Source organism: Schistocerca serialis, chromosome 7 (genome assembly GCF_023864345.2).
Source record: "Schistocerca serialis cubense isolate TAMUIC-IGC-003099 chromosome 7, iqSchSeri2.2, whole genome shotgun sequence".
Classification (NCBI taxonomy): domain Eukaryota; kingdom Metazoa; phylum Arthropoda; class Insecta; order Orthoptera; family Acrididae; genus Schistocerca; species Schistocerca serialis.
This window is the reverse complement of record NC_064644.1, coordinates 335512756-335530413: the sequence shown is the minus strand read 5'-3', so window position 1 is coordinate 335530413 and position 17658 is coordinate 335512756. Positions and strand designations below refer to the sequence as shown.

At 40.3% G+C, this 17658-nt stretch overlaps 1 protein-coding gene across 4 annotated transcripts in view; it reads right to left on the bottom strand.

Moving 5' to 3' along the window:
- LOC126412576 (uncharacterized) overlaps positions 1-17658 on the bottom strand; it is a 208840-nt gene that overhangs the window by 17740 nt on the left and 173442 nt on the right. For 3 of the 4 annotated variants that reach the window (XM_050082226.1, XM_050082223.1, XM_050082227.1), the window contains 3 exons: positions 5760-5865; positions 4352-4654; positions 1624-1892 (listed from right to left, as the gene is read on the bottom strand). In XM_050082226.1, the coding sequence (XP_049938183.1) occupies positions 1624-1892; positions 4352-4654; positions 5760-5849 (662 nt within the window). In that variant the 5' untranslated portion in view covers positions 5850-5865. Of the gene's footprint in view, positions 1-1623; positions 1893-4351; positions 4655-5759; positions 5866-5951; positions 6123-17658 lie in introns of those variants that run through there. The other variant, XM_050082225.1, reaches the window with a different exon arrangement.

Here is a 17658-nt window from a genome sequence, read left to right as displayed (position 1 = left end):
TTCTGAGAGTGGACACTCAACTCTGAAGTTTTAAAACCAGCAGCATTTTGGTGATATGCTGACACTTTTGTAGTTTGACCTTGTGATTTGGACAGTCTCTGAGAGTTCCTTCAACACTAAATTCCATAAAAGAAAACATAAAATTTACTATGGAGATTGAGAATGAAGTTCTGTTCCTACTTTTACATCTTAGTATTTTTAGACATTTTGGTGTAACATAAAAGTGATGGTATACTTGGATATTCAATATTTCAAAAGCTCGCTCTACAGACCTGCATTTACAGGCTACTACTTGCCAGCATCCAGCACAAACAATGGGCATTCTGAACACCATGATTCACTGAGCCCATACCATCTCGGATGGCTATAACCTGCAAGCGGAATTGGAACACCTTGAAGCTGTGTAGCTGGAAAGTTGATACTGATCTCAGAGACACAAAGAGCACTACAAACATACAATTAGCACAACAAGGAGGAAGGTGTGTCCTTCAAAATGACAGCCCACCTACCATAGACTGAAAATATTTCTCCGAAAATAGGCAAGAGTAGCAAGAAAAAGTAAGGTTAAAGTGATCTTTTGTCTTCCATCAGAAATCTGCACAAAGCAGGTGTTTATAAGATTCTGTCTTGAGTGTGGAAAATCATGTATAGTACAAACGAAGTACACTGCTCAGGTATGTGTTGTGGAATACAAGTAGCATACTGACCTCCTCAATAACAACATAACTTCTATCACATAAAGCTGTAATCGTACTGGTCACTCAATGAAATACATATACTTCAAACTTTTACAAAGCCATTATCAATGAATCAGTGGAAATAATACATTCCAAGTCCCTTAACAATCGGGTTGGTGGTTTCCAATCAGATAATGCGTGGAACCCTATTCCATAAAATCTTCACTGTGTTATTGGTGTCATACTGCAACTTTACCATGTAAAGATGATTGATCTGATATTGAAGAGGACACTCCCAGCAGCACACAGACTTGCAGCAGATATGTGCGTACTCTGTCAATGCACGCTTAGTGACAACTGGTACGCCACACATGCAACAATGCAGTTTAAACATGGGGGCTCAGTGTAGTTTCGCCATTATATGCCTTAAGATGGCCAGAAGACTGTGCCAAAATGTTGTGGCAGCAAGTTACCAATATCCATCATTCAGCCCAAAATTTTATGGAACAATCTGTACACTGGGAAAGTTTTAAAGTTCACATCCATGTACTATTCATTCATTTGAGGAATAAATTCAACAATAGGCTATAATATGTTCAAAGTAGTGTAATTTACTGACATCTAACCAGGTAAGGCTGCAAATCTGCCAATGCTGTTGTTGCTCAACATTTACAAATCTCAGAATTTTTTTACATTTCTTTGTATTTTCCAATCCCCATCTTTTCCTAATATTCCAATATTCAGTCAAGTATAATACCCCAGCAAAATAGTCAGTAAGCCCCAACATGACTACTGGCTTAACACATGTTACGTCAGTAAAACATTTGTTTATCAGTGCCAATGAAGGACAATAATAATGCCATGTATAATGAAGGAACTAAAAATTAAACTTTGCACAACTATGTTTTGCTACAGTACTGAACACATTGATTTATAATATAAATACCTGATGTACTTCTCAAATGCATTTTGCAGTACTAAATTTTTTGGGAAAACTGCTTTCGGGAAGCCTACTGGCATTTCTGTCAGGTCAGCTGCACTGTCCCAGATATGGCCAGCAATTCTGTCCACGACTGGTTGGTATAGCTCCATGTCTTGCTTAATTTTAACAAGTGCTTCTCCCCATAAGTAGCCACCAACAGAAAAGCCATGCAGAAGAAGAGGCTGGTAAAATTTATTTAAATGGAGGAACTGCAGGAGATCTTCTGCAATTAGCTGAAATCAGAAAAATGTCTGAATAAGAGATAATATATATTTTAATAGCTAATATTCTAGGAGAAAATGGAGCAGTAATGAGCAAGAATGGGTGGAAAGGCTAGAGTGCTAAAATTATCACTGCTGTTGCAAACTTGTTATGGAGCTCCAGTTTTCACTACATTTCCCATATAACTGCCATGTTCCTCAACAAGGATCTCTTTCATGGCCGTAAGTACACTGGTACACACTTGCCAATATACTTTTTTTACTACATGGGCAAGACCTGTACACCACATGCAAGAAAGAATACTTCCTCCGAACTAAAAGATTTAAAGCCAAGGCTAGGCACTAACAAATATGATATACAGAACACTTTTTTTGCAAAATCCAGATTATAGGTCTCCTTATCTATCCAACCTTAAGTTTTCTATGTGATATTTGTCCCCAGAAGTTCCTCGAATTTTAGAATATGACTTGAAAATTGATACATATTTTTATTTTTTAAACAATTCTTAAGCAGAATGAGATTTTCACTCTGCAGCGGAGTGTGCGCTGATATGAAACTTCCTGGCAGGTTAAAACTGTGTGCCCGACCGAGACTCGAACTCGGGACCTTTGCCTTTGCAAAGGTCCCGAGTTCGAGTCTCGGTCGGGCACACAGTTTTAATCTGCCAGGAAGTTTCAATTCTTAAGCAGTTCACTCCTCTATTGCTATTTGTAAGACAGCTCTATTGCCAGGCAAGCCACCAATAAAGGAAACTTCTTTCCAGATGTAGCTGCTTTTATGGAACAGTGAATCTTCAATGTCTAATCCCATGTACATACCCCCCCCCCCCCCCTTTTCCTACCTTTTCATTGCCACTGACTTAGACGATTTTATAATAGCTCCACCCTGGGATCTGGAGTACAGAATTTATATTCACTGCAGAATTACCATTACAAATACAGAAGAAAGTAGATAACCACCAATTCTCTGGAATATAATAAGTTTTTTGTGTCACATAGGTAATCCTTATTGCATGACACATCCTGAAACTGACCAAATTATTTATATAAAAAATGCCAATTTTAGATGAGCTTCACCCTCCCTGAAAAATTACTTTGGGTGCTCGCGGCCAGTCATAGAAGTAGCACAGATGAGAGGACACAAAACACTGATTGCGAAAGTAGACATGTAGCTTTCTTGTCTACTCTTTGTGACTGCCACCCTTTACAAAAGACTCAATCCATATATCCTTTCTAGGCCAATCCTTTCTATCCAGAAGTGACCCCTGTTTCGAAATCTGGCAAAGAAACAGGCAATGGATTGTTTGAAGGAATCATCATAGAAAAGTTTATAGAAACTGACCTTTATACATGAGATTGGGCAAAGTTTATACTGAAAGTATGGGCTCTCAAGCATAATTCAGGTATCTGCTTCAAATTGCATTATCTTCACAAACTGAACTAGAATCCTCTCCACCAGAGAGATGTATCGGTTCCGTATTAGTTTGGAGGACAGAACATGCGACTGATATTACATACGAGGTGCATCCATAACTGTCTGTCTTACTTACCATAATGTCTTTATGTTACTGCTGTCCTGTAAAAGTTTTGTCTGATGAGAATATTAAGTAACCAAATAGTTTTGAGTGGCGAACACACTTACAAGGGAACATTCCCAAGTGTCAATAATCGATCTCGATGAAACTTGGTGGGTGTATAGAAGAGGGTAAAAATTATGCAATATGTATTTTCTTGTCCCTAAAATGTAATTTGGCACATTAGGTTTGGATATGTAATTAACATTCTTGAAAACTGTATAGTCGAATTTTGTAATAATTTGCAATTTTGCAAATTACCCTTCACTGTTAATTCATTCTGAAAAATGAAAACTTATGTTACAAAAAAAGATTAAAGAAGCTTTTGGGCTACATACATCCACGTGTAATAAAGGTGATTTCTGAAATACCATTTTTGGAAAATAAGGTGTACACAGTGTGCTGTCAGAGTATTTTCAACACACCTACTTAATATATTTAAGCATTTATCATTAATCTAGTTATTTATTTTACTTATATTTGTTCTATGTTTTAAATTGTTATTATTTACAGTACTCTTTCTTTCTCTCTTTTTAACTCTTAGGAAGAGGTTTCCAATGCAGAAAATTTCAGCCTTAGTATTTCATATCGCTATTTGTGTCTCTATTAATACGACAATCACTGTTCTTCAGGTTTATTTCTTTTAATAAGAAGTTGAAAATATTTATTGAATGGCCAACATTAAAAGGCATACCAATAAAATGAACCATCAGTAATTTCCCTGTCATGAACAACAAGAATAAGTTTGGACTGGATGGCTACAATAATGCTGTACATTCTCCCCTTAAAAGACAGATTTTGTTGAATTTTATGATACACATCACAACATAATACTATTCTTCATTTTCTCTCTATTCTGTAAGATATTCTATAAAATGGAAGACCATCTCCACTTACCTGGCTGCCTTTAGTTGGCCACAGCAGCTGCCATGGTGTCAGAGACACTTTTAGCACATCAAACCCTTGGTCCAAGTAAAATCTTCCATATTTCATGATATGTTTCTGTTGTGCTAACAACCAAGGTAGCAACACTACCAGTGGTTTGTTTGTAGGCTTGGAAACAATTTTGAACCCAAAAGATTTGTCAATTTTTACTTCATCATTACTTGTCAGCTGTAGATTTTTTGAAAGTTCATTAGTTGTATAGCTCCTCTGAAAACTCAAGAGCAATGCTGAATTTGGTGCAGAAAGAAGAAATTTCTGAAAAACAGAAACAAATGCATTAGTATTTATCTGCCTACCAATATAACTCACAAAGTTGCTTCTTGTATCAGCAATGTATTATGTCAAACAAGTAACGAGTCCAAAGGTAATGCAGTCATCAACCTATTAACAATGTTCATTGGAATTTAATGGTGTAAATCAATAAATGAAAGACATTGGAATCTCGATAAATTTGAAAAAACAGTATGCAGTGCAAGACAAAGAAGGCTGAAAAGAGGCTCCTGTGTACCTTACTCCGTATACATTTAATAAATAATCTGGAAATGTGAAAATGTCTTATGATATGATAGCAGAAAAGATAGCAGAATGGAAGTCACTTTCATTTTATGTGGTTTTGGATGAAGAGAGGAGGAGTGAGAACTAATGATACCAACTGAATAATAATTATGTCAGGCTGAAGGAGAGCTGCTCTTTGAGAGGGGAAACAGAGTCACTTGTGTGGATTGGATATAATATATATGTGTGTGTAGGGGGGGGAGGAGGGGGGGGGCGGCGTGGGCTAGGGGTTGGAGTGCGTTCATGTTGAGGGCTACAATAGAAATTGGCAAATAACCTCTTATAACTGAACCAGTTTCTAGTTAGCAAATTTAATAAATGCTCAAACAACAATGTAGTTATTTGGTTTTGACATTCATTGACTTCACCAAATCGCAACCAAACTGTCACACATTACCACCTAACCTAAACCTCAGGCTGTGCTACAGATCAGTCTGTCACCACAACCATTATTTTATGGGGCCACTTTAACCGAATATGCATATATGTACTTTTAAAGAGTCAAGCATGCATTTAAAGCTAGCACTGTTGTATCACATGATACTGTAGAGATGGCAGTCACTGTACTACCACATAGCAGCAATGCTAAAAAATAATAATTACCATCATGTGGTAAGTTACGGACGCTGATCTAACGATAACCTGATAATTATGTAAAATCGTAGTTTGCAAGCCACAGGGTCTTCACTAGCATATCCCGGGTGCAGAAAACCAAACGGCAGTTGTATACAACCAGAAGAAAAAACAAAGACGGTTTATTTGCATTCTGTAAATCTAAAAAATATATGTATTAGGCCCTACTTACGTTGGCATGGTTATTATCTATGACACAAGTAGTTCCCGCAGCACTTGTGCCTTTGAGTATGACGGTGAGGGCTGTCCTGTACAGTCTCATTGCTTACATCCAATATCTGAAAAAAATAGAAAAATAATAAAAGTTATTTTTCGCCTACAACAAGTATTCATGCCTATATACGTACTTTACTAAAGCACTTACAGTAGAGTCGGTACTATTCTGTAGTTCATCGAATGCGCTGTTACCTTGGATGAAATGCATAAAAAAATCAAAGTGTTTAAGCGCTTATGATTCTTCCTAATATTATCAACCTAGCAAGCGAATGATATCAGCATGTGCATTACAAACAAAATTATTGTAACAAAGACAATATCGCAACACTATTCGTTAATAAAGCGCTGTAGAGGACCATCGTTATCACAAATCTGTCAAAGAGTATCTGCACACGAATGACAGTAGTCGATAAAATCTACTCAGTTTGATTACTTATGGTTCATTTGTAATGTTTTAAATTACCTCAAATTGAACTTAAAGCTTCGTAAAATGAGTCTGAACGTTCCATAAGAGCTACGCAATACGTATATCATTCCAGTTATGTTTTAACGCCATGTTATTTTCGTCTCTGCGTCGCGGTACGCTTCGATTATTGGTTTCATACGGTTGGCTGCATTTCATTTTGCGTCGGCACTTTGACGCGGGCCTTTTAGCATACTCGCGTCTCAAGCAAAGTATATGTCAAATGATTATTCTTCATATCTCTGTCCTACTTCTGATTTTCGCTGTGTAATTACATACTCTATCGACAACAACAGTCGCCCTTTGACGATAACGACAGGGGAAGACATCAACGGTAACTATTTTTATTTACATTGAACACCGCAAGAAATCTGAAAGAATTATTGTTGAATAGACTATATTGTACCCATAATAGTACGTAAATCTTTTACAGTACACTGAATTCGATTACCGACTTAAAAAATAGTGATATATGCAATAAACAACTGACAATGAAAGTCTCAACAAAATCGGTGTTTCGTAAATGATAATATGCCATCGATTCTCTTCAACCAGTAAAGAAAAATTACTGTTTCATAATTATTTTCGTAGGATTTAGAAATAAAAATAATATCTAGCTCCAACTTCAGGCTTATAACTTTGTCCTAATCACAAATTGTTATGCAATAGCTTCAGACAGAACACATTGGTCGGTCATAGCATCATCATAAACGAAAAAGACGTTTAAATAAAATATTTCTCTATTTACTATATGTGACAAGCTAAAACAATGTTCCTCGGTCGCAATTAAAACATGAGCACCTGTCTTTCGCGGACAGCAGTCTACGTACTACGCCATTCGAGCGTGTCTCGTGTGTCGATTCGACACTTGATATTGCCAATGTAAAAATGAAAATCTTCCACTTAGTTCTACAATAGAATTTATCGTCAGTTAATTAAAATACTGTCTTTAAGAATACATTTAAGAAGTCGCGGAAACAAATAAAATGACGAAATGCACATTTATGCTACTGGTCGAGGAGTTACAAAATGACACCACAGTTGAGTAGGCGACAGAAACATTCTAGACAAAATAAATTCCTTGCTGCTTGATAAATATTTCGGACGCAAAAAAGGTTGAATAGAAATAATCTGCTTGGAAGCGTATACAAGAGTGCGTGGGTCACACACAACTAGGGAAGAGTGGTGGGGAAGACTGCTGGGCTGCTTGTAGAGCAGTTCGAGAGGCTATACACAAAGGTCCAGAGTTAAGCGATAGTAACTTAAGTTCTTTGTCTGTTTGGCTGTGTACCTCCAGCATGCAAAATATGAGTCCAATGTACTTATTTCTGATAACATAAGAGTCAAATTCTGCGATTTATGCTAGGCTAGAAGTGAGGAGCACATTGTTTAACTCGATTAATGAGTTTTTGATTGTAATGCACGAAACCAATAACTCGGACCCACATTTCGATCATTTTCAAAATGAGACTACTCTGGTATGATCCATATACTACAAGTAACACATTTAACACATACGTTACTCAAGTTCGAGAAATACCATGCTGAAACGAGATCTTATCAGTATGTTAATGCGGTAAGAAGAAACACTGGAGCTTGAACTTTTCATCGAAGATTAGGTTATTGAAGATGAAATGGGCCTACTAGCAAACACACCCACGGCTGTTTCTTACCCATTTCTTCACAGAAATGGGTAAGAAACAGCCGTGGGTGTGTTAAAAGTCCACACCACGTGACGTGATTTGGGGAAATAAAGCCAAATTTCAATCAGGTTTGCCAGACATGATTCATATCCCGCGCTCTTCGAATACGGATCGGGTGTCTCACCCATTCTACTTCCGGAAAGTGAATTTCTACTTCTCTCATGCTTAGCGTGTTATTAAGTTATTGCACAGAAGGGTCACTATGAAAGATCTGAGCGACTTAACGCAAAACAATAGAAAATATAAAACTGCTTTGATTATTCTTTTTTATCTCTAAGCTCTCGCAATGTAACTATGCGCTACTGAATTGTTGTAAACCAGATCTGGAAACAGTTTTTCGATTAATTTTCGTCAAGTGCTGAAAGCTTACTTACTTAGCATTTTCAGATTATTCCATGGATGGTGAATCGTCTTCAGTTCATGGAATTTTTCCTTGTGGCGAACCGGAAATGATCACATGAAACAAAGCCACGATCATGAGCGTAGGGAGGATGAGTCACGTGTTGAACATCTGTGTACTTCATGAACAAATCGATAGGAGTGACCGAGTCTGCAGGCGCACTGTTATAATGCAGAATGATTCCCTTCTGTCCTTCGAGAACTTTTCGTAGGCATACTGTTGTGTATCACTGACATAAGCAGGGAATGACAGTCCTTTGTTTCACCGGAAGTACAGCTGCAATATGACCGCTTCTACAGAAGGAAGTCGCCACCATTTCTCGTTTGACACTTCTTGGCTGCTTCAGTTTCGTTACTAGGTGCTCACGAGGAAGATTCACATTTTTTACTGACACACAATTTCTAAACAGAAATGACCCTGAATTTAATTGCCATCAACAACATCAGAAACAAGCCTAAAGTTGCCTTCGTGAAATTTGCCCAGCATTTCTTCGTACTGTTCGACACAAATTCCTTTTTGCTCATCTATCAAGGCAAAAAAAGTCTCAAATATTTAGTGTCAGGTGATTAATATACATCACGAACTGCACAGGTCATCTACTGCAGTTATATGCCACGAATTACTATCTGTAAAAGTTGCTTAAATATTCACGTAGATTTTGACAAGATTTGAAAGTGCTAAAAGACTGGAAGCTTGCTATAAATCACCAGAAACGTAAAAGCTTTCGCGTCACAAAACGTACGTTGGTTGCCCAGAAAGTGATGCACAGCATTCTTTTTCTTCGACAATTCTGTGTTGAATGTAATGAGAATTACACACAGATCAGCTGGCTGTTTTTCAAGGAGTTCCTTGCGGGGTGGGGGAGTGGCTATGTACGTAAAAAAACAGTATTCCTTTTGAGTCCATAAACTGCACTGAACAGATATTTGAATGTTGTGCAGGGGCAGTTGAATTTACTGAAACTAAACATCTAATTGTTGTTATTTATAGGTCCCTTAACTCTAACTTTAGAGCATTTCTAATCAAACTAGAGATGGCCCTTGATTCACTTTGTAGCAAGTACCAGAAATTAGTTTTACGTGGCGACTTCAATATAAATTTTGTGTATGATGGTACAAGAATAAGGATATTGGTAGATCTCCTAAATTCAAATGATCTGATGCAGATTGTGTTTTATCCAACTAGGGTGCAGTGGAACAGTAGCACAGCCATAGACAATATTTTTATTCATTCTTCATTACTAGATGAGCATTCTGTTAGTAAAAGCGTGAATGGCCTTTCTGACCATGATGCACAAATTTTAACACTAAAAGGCTTTTCTACTCAAACAAATGTCATATGTAAGTACAAACTGTGTAGGAAAGTTAATTCAACAGCAATAAAGAGTTTTTGAAACCTTGTCAGTGCCGATAACATAGAACATAGGTGATGTTAACTGTTCCTATGTCCGAAAGAACAGATACCATATATATATGTGTGTGTGTGTGTGTGTGTGTGTGTGTGTGTGTGTGTGTGTGGATGCACAAACACTGCCCGAACTCTTACGGTAATCGGCAAAAAGCCGCGAGTAATGAGTATAATGGGCAGGGGCATTATGAATATAGTGCGGGACAATAAGTTGGGAATGTCGGTCTCACGGGTGGCGTGCCGGAGATAAGTCCCTGCAGTCGCACTATCCTCGGTGGCTCAGATGGACGCCGGCACGGTCGCTCACAGTGTTCGGTCAGAGGGCTGCATACTCTCTGTAATAAAAAAACTGAGTCAAAGAATCAACGATCAACTTGAACGGATGTCTTGTGACGTCCGTCCAGACCAAAACGCTACGACCAATATCGAACAAAATGAATAAAAAAAATGGATAGAGCGTCTTTCCATGTAAGCAGGAGATCCCGGGTTCGAGTCCCGGTCGGGGCACACATTTTTGACTGTCCCCGTTAACGTATATCAACGTCTTTATGCAGCTAAGCGTAGTGAATTCATTGTAATTTCAAAAATATAATGCTTTCCTTAATACATTTCTCATGCTCTTTGAGGGTTGCTTTCAATTAGAATGTTCTAAGCGGGGTACTAGCAGTAATAGGCAGACCGCGTGGCTGACTAGTGGGATAAGGATATCATGTAGAACAAAGAGGGAATTATATCAAAATGTTAGAGGTAGTCACAATCAAGCTGCAGTATCCCATTACAAACAGTATTGTAAGGTGCTTCAAAATGTTATTAGGAAGGCAAAGATTATGTGTTATGCAAAGAGAATAGCTAATCAACGGGATAAAATTAAAACCAATTGGTCAGTTGTGAAGGAAGTGTGTTGTCAGCAGCACAAGGTCGACTATATAAAGTCAGCTTTTCAGTAAAAATATATCTGTTACTGATAAATCAGATATATGTGCCGAATTTAACAACCATTTTCTGAGCATTGCTGGAGAATTAAATAACTATTTAGCTTCTACAGGGAATCATATAACTCTTGGCAAAAGCCTTTCCGCGATTGATGTCTGAAATACTCCTATGTGATAGAGACAAGGGGGAGATTGAGTCAACAATTAAATCACTGAAGACTATGGACTCTCATGGTTATGATGGAGTGCCTAGCACAATATTAAAGTACTGTGCTGCACATGTTAGCCCTGTATTTAGGCATATTTGTAATTTTTCCTTTAGGACTGGTCAGTTTCCTGGGCGATTAAAGTACTCAGTAGTAAAGCCGCTTTATAAAATTTTAGACTATTTCTATGCCATCAGTGTTTGCTAAAGTTATTGAAAAGGCTGTGTATGTAAGGATAATTGATCATTTTACATCACATGATTTGCTATTAAATGTACATTTCGGCTTTAGAAGTCGCTTAACAACTGAAAATGCTATATTTTCTTTTCTCTCTGAGGTACTGGATGGGTTAAACAAAAGGTTTCGAACGCTAGGCATATTTTTTGGTTTAACTAAGCCGTTTGACTGTGTTGATCACAAAATATTGCTCCAGAAGTTAGACCGTTATGGAACACGGGGAGTAGCTCACAATTGGTTCACCTTTTACTTTAGTAACAGACAGCAAAAGGTCATTATTCACAATGTTGAGAATGGCTGTGATGGTGATCTGTGTGGGGTACGGTCAAGTGGGGGGGGGGGGTTGTTGCCCTAGGGATTAGTGTTAGGACTACTCCTGCTCCTTGTTTATATAAAGTATTACGGGTAAATATAAAATATTTCTGTTTGCTGAAGACACTAGCTTGGTAGTACAGGATATTGTGTGGGACATTGGCTCGATTTCAAATAGTGCAGTTCATGACCTAAGTCCATGGCTTGTAGAAAATAAACTAACGCTAAATCAAAGTAAGACTCAGTTTTTTACAGTTCAAAACCTGACGTTTTAATTTCAGAGAATGAGCATATGATTAGTGAAACTGAACAGTTCAGATTTCTAGGTGTTCAGATAGATAGTAAACTGTCGTGGAAAGCCCACGTTCAGGATCTTGTGCAAAGACTTAATGCAGCCATTTTTACTATTCGAACGATATCTGAAGTGAGTGATCGTTCGACACGAAAATTAGTCTACTTTGCTTATTTTCATTCGTTTATGTCGTATGGTATTATTTTCTAGGGGAACTCTTCTCATTCTAAAAGGATATTTTTTTGGCAATAAGTGGTGTAAGCTCAAAAAAATGGCTCTGAGCACTATGGGACTCAACTGCTGAGGTCATTAGTCCCCTAGAACTAGTTAAACCTAACTAACCTAAGGACATCACAAACATCCATGCCCGAGACAGGATTCGAACCTGCGACCGTAGCGGTCTTGCGCTTCCAGACTGCAGCGCCTTTAACCGCACGGCCACTTCGGCCGGCTGGTGTAAGCTCACGAACCTCTTGTCGACCCCTGTTCACGAGTCTGGATATTTGGCATTGGCCTCTTAATATATATACTCCTTGCCGTCATTTCTTGTTAACAATATTAGCTTATTCCCAAGAATAAGCAGCTTTCACTCAATTAATACTCGGTAAAAATCAAACCTGCATTTGGATTGGACTTCCTTAACTCTTGCGCAGAAAGGTGTGCAGTATACTGCTGCATCCATTTTCAATAAGCTACAACTCGAATTCAAAAATCTTAGCAGTAACCCACGCGCTTTCAAAGAAACTGAAGAGTTTGCTCATGGGTCACTCCTATTCTGTCGAGGAGTTCCTTGAAAAAATAACCTGATTCTTGTTGTATTGTTGATTGTCCTTACTTAAACTTATGAAATGACTTTCTTCGAGTTCATAAATATTTTATTTTTATCTGCTATTACTTTTATGTTATAATTTTATCTACTGACACGTTCCATGACCTTGGAAATTTCCTCCTCAATTTGGTCCTGTGGAACTTGAAGTGTAAATAAAAAACTAAATAAATAACGAAAGAATGGGGTTTTATCTACACACCCTATTTTTCCACGTTATCTGCATCGTCTTCTATGTCCGCAGCTCGTGGTCTTGCGGTAGCGTTCGATTCCCGGCGGGGTCAGGGATTTTCCCTGCCTCGAGATGACTGGGTGTTATTGTGTCGTCTTCATCATCATCATCATCATTCTTCCACATTACGGTCGGAGGAAGGCAATGACAAACCAACTCCGCTAGGACCTTGCCTAGTCGGCGGTGCGGGTCTCCCGCTCCTCGGAGTATGGGGCCTCATCATCATCATCATCGTCATCATCATCATCATCATCATCCCGTTCTATGGCCTTCCTCCAGCGCGAAACGAGAGCGTGTATGCCCTGTCGGTACCAATCCTTGTCGTGGTAGCGGAGCCAGTGCTTCACTGTGTGAATCACCACCTCATCGTCCTCAAAATGTCTTCCACGAATGGCATCCTTTACTGACGCAAACAGGTAGAAGACCGAGGGTGCTAGGACAGGGCTGTAGTGTGGACGGGGTAACACTGCCCAACCCTGTTTTGCGACGGCAGCAGTCCTGAGACTTGTGTGGGACCGAGGTTCTCGTGTTGCAGCACAACATCTCCTGGGTTGCTGTGGCGCCGAAGCCGCTAGAAGCGCGTCTGAGTTTTGTTAATGTGTTGACATACACTTCTGAATTAATAGTACCGGTTCTTAGCATCACATCAATGAGAATCACAACTTCCCAGTCTCAGGACACGCTGATCATGCATGACCTGCCATTCCATCGACTGTCGTTTTGTTTCGGGCTGAAAACGGTGAACCCAGGTTTCATCACCTGTCACAACCTGGGACAAGAAGGCCTTCCCATCTTCAAAACGTTGAACAAATCGAGACAAATGTTTTTTCTGTGTGATTTGTGATCCACCGCTAGACACCGCGGGACCCGTCTTGCACACATTTTTGATTATCCAAGAGTGCGGATAATTGCGTCCACACTTCCTCTGCTGATTGACAGATGCAGCGCCAACTGCCGTAATGTGTCTGTCCTCTCGAGTGACGTCAGCTCGCTGCAGCGTGTCAGGTGTGACTGCCTTGGATGGTCTCCCCGGCCGCTGCAAATTGTGGAGCTCCGCCGAACCGCCTTCTGATGACCTTACCCTCCGTGCGCCAGCGACTAACTGTACTTCTGTCGACAATAGGTGCTCCATTACTTTGCACAAGCGTTTGTGAATATTCGCCACAGTTTCTTTCTCTGCAGTGAGAAATTCAATGACGGCACGTTGCCTGTAACGTACATCACCTACAGACGCCATTTTGAAACTGTCCTGCAGCTACGCTATCTGTTGAAAGTGATGGAAACCTGGCGCGCTCACTCAAGAGACTTCAATTAATACGTATTATGTAACGTTTGGCATTCGTAGCATTGCTTTCGGCTGAGTATCTTATACGACCGCAGTATCAATGAGTCACTTTTGGCATTCGTCAATTCAAACAAATAGCTGGTTGTAGCAGCTTGGGAGAATAAAAAAATGGAACGTTCACGTACTGGCAGGCACAGTTCTAAGTAAACCAGATGGCAGACTGCGATTCATTGATAGAATATTAGAGAAATGCAATCAGTCTGCATAGGAAATTGCATGCAAAACACTTGTGCGACCTATCCCGGAATATTGCTCAAGTGCGTGGGACCTGTACAAAATAGAGCACACTGTCCAGTAACGTTAATGTGATTACCTGTCTAAAGCCTGAATAATTACCTTTAGCTACGCGGACCGCTGTGGGACGTGCAGGAAGTGATTCAAATAGGTTATGAAAGGTACTGATAGGGATGTGGAATCATGCTGACTCTAGTACAGCCAGCTGAGCATGGTGTCTCGCCTGAGAATCCATGGCGCTTAAAGCTCGTTCGAGGTCGTCCCACAGATTCTTGACTGGGTTTAAAACCAGTGACTTTGGTGGCCAGGGAAGTATGGTAAAACCATCCTCGTGGTCTTCGAACCGCGTACGTATAGCGCGAACTGTCTGACACGTTGCATTGTCCTCCTGGTAGATGCCACCGTGCTGGGGGAAAACAAACTGCATGTAGAGGTGGACAAAGTCAAAAATGGTTCAAATGGCTCTGAGTACTATGCGACTTAACTCCTGAGGTCATCAGTCGCCTAGAACTTAGAACTAATTAAACCTAACTAACCCTAAGGACATCACACACATCCATGCCCAAGGCAGGATTCGAACCTGCGACCATAGCGGCCGCTCGGCTCCAGACTGTAGCGCCTAGAACCGCACGGCCACTCCGGCCGACGTGGACATAGTCCCCAAGAATAGATGCATACTTGTTTTGATCTAATGTACCTTCCAGAATGACCAGATCACACAGGGAATGCCACGAAAACATTCCCTAGACATAATGCCCCCTCCTCCAGCACAGACCCTTCACCGAACGAGGTGGCGCTGTGGTTAGCACACTGGACTCGCGTTCGGGAGAACGATGGTTCAAATCCACATCCGGTCATCCTTATTTAGGTTTTCCGTGATTTCCCTGAATCGCTTCAGGCAAATGACAGGATGGTTCCTGTGAATGGGTATGGCCGGTTTCCTTCCCCATCCTTCCCTAATCCGAGCTTGTGCTCCGTCTCTAATGACCTCGTTCTCGATGGGACGTTAAACAATCTTCTCCTCCTCCTCCCCCTCCTCCCTGACCCTTCCAACGTTTGCTGCAGGGCCATACACGCCGAAGGCCATCGGTCCGAAGTACCATAAAAACTGACTCATCTGGAAAGGCCACCTATAGCCATTCAGTGGACGTTCAGCTGCGGTACTGGCGTGCAAAATGCAGCCTTCTTTACCGATGGATAGCAGTCAGCATGATGGGTACATGAACCAGGTGCCTGCTGTGTAAGCCAACGCGCAGCAACGTTCGCTGTACAGTCGGTCAGTTTCTCAACAGTTGCACGTCTATTCGGCTCCTATACATCTTTGCAGCCGTCATTCGGCGGGATGCAGTTTATAAACTCAGCCATTTCGAAACTGCTTCCATACTTGACCCGAAAGCCAACGAACATGCTCTTTTGGACGTCAGATAAATCGCTCCGTTTCCGCATTATGACAACGAGTGTTCTGTTTCTCTGCCGCACTCCCCCCCCCCCCCGCCCCCCCCCCCCCAATGGTTGCCAGAGCTATTAAACCTCGAAGAATGGAAAGGTCGGTGGAAAGCAATAACACACATGCGCCTATGCTAAGGTGCTAAGCTCCCAAGTGCCTCTCACTTACTGTGCAAAATATGTACTGCCCTTAATGGAATTCGAACAGGCTATGACCACTACAAAGATACATTCCACAAGTGGAACAAGCTGCCCAATTCAGATTGTGACTGTGTAGCCCCACGCCTCGCTCACATCGTCAGCGACCCTCAGATTCGAGCATATCATGGTAACAAAGATGATTTCCTGTTAGCAACACCAGACGCTGTGCACTGTATTAAAGAACTGGACATTCAGTTATACATATAAACTTGTCAAGGGCATTGTTCCTGATTTGTATACATGTGTTGACAGTTGTGTATATTAGCCGTAGGCTAAATAAATAGAACCAAATTCCGGCTTCTGACCGCAGGTGAACTAGAACAATACGCTAAACCTAGAAGGGGCAGTCAAATGAAAACGAGTTAGAGGGAAAAAAAGTAAGTAAACTGGTCACTGTTTCAAAAGTAATCACCATAACTGCTAATACATTTGATGCAAGATGGTCAATGCCTTTACGGAAAAAAATGTTTCCAGTGCCTACGGAACCATGATTGTACCCAGCGGTGCACGACTTCTTTCGAAGCAAATCGATGGCCACGATGTCTTTCTTCCGGGCACCAAAAATATGGAAATCACATGGGAAGAGATCGACGTGGTATGGAGGATGGGTAAGAACGTCCCAATGAAACTTCTGCAGTGTAATCGAAACAAGCTTGGCAAATGTGGTCGGCGGAACGCATAGTTCTGTGGAACAATGCCAGTCGTAATTCGGCCGCTTCCTGTCCGCACAGCACTAGTAATGAGCTAAGCTGTTACTCCGAGGCCGATACTGAGAAGTTCTAGAAACTCAAACAAGGATCAGTTTCAAAAAAATATTAAATGAATTTATTCTTTCTTAAAATATTTCCCTTTAACACCAACACAGTTTTGCAACCAGTGATGACATTCTCCCTGATGCACTTCAGTAACCTGGTTTTTATAATGTTCACGTGCTTCATCTGATGACGAAAAATTGATTCCATGCATTTTATCTTTAATTTTCGGAAACAAAAAAGAAATCGCACGGTGTTAGGTTAGGGCTGGATGGTGTAGGGTAGACAGTGCTGACCTTTCGGACATCCAGGTATTCAGTTGTCAGTTTTGTACGTGCCGATGCGTTGTAGATATCTAAAATTATTTTTCCTTTTGGTCAATTTTCATGGACTTTTTCAGAAAACTGCGATAAACAGACATTTTTGTACTAATCGGGAGTAACGGTGCGTCGTATGTTATAATGTTACAGTTAGGATATGACACGTTTTATAAAAAATGCTAGGGACTATCATAAGCTCTGCGAATTTGTCGGACTTTTATAGGCGTGGGTTCTGTTCGCAATACCCAATGAACCGATCGACTTTTCTTTACAAGATCATAACAGTGAACCCAAGGTTCGTCATTAGAAACGACATGCCGCCTTGGGATTTTTCCAGAGTTTTTCTGCGCCAATCAGTGCGTTGTTCTTTTCGATCGGGAATCAGTTTATGGGGAATCCATAACAAAGTTTTTCCACGTCTTTTTTTTTATTCTTTGGCTTTCGGCACTTACCCATTCAGCTGTGCCCATTCGAATTGTACCCTGGTAGGATATTACATAGGCTTAACAACGGAAAGATCCCGACATAAAATAAATTTAACATCCGT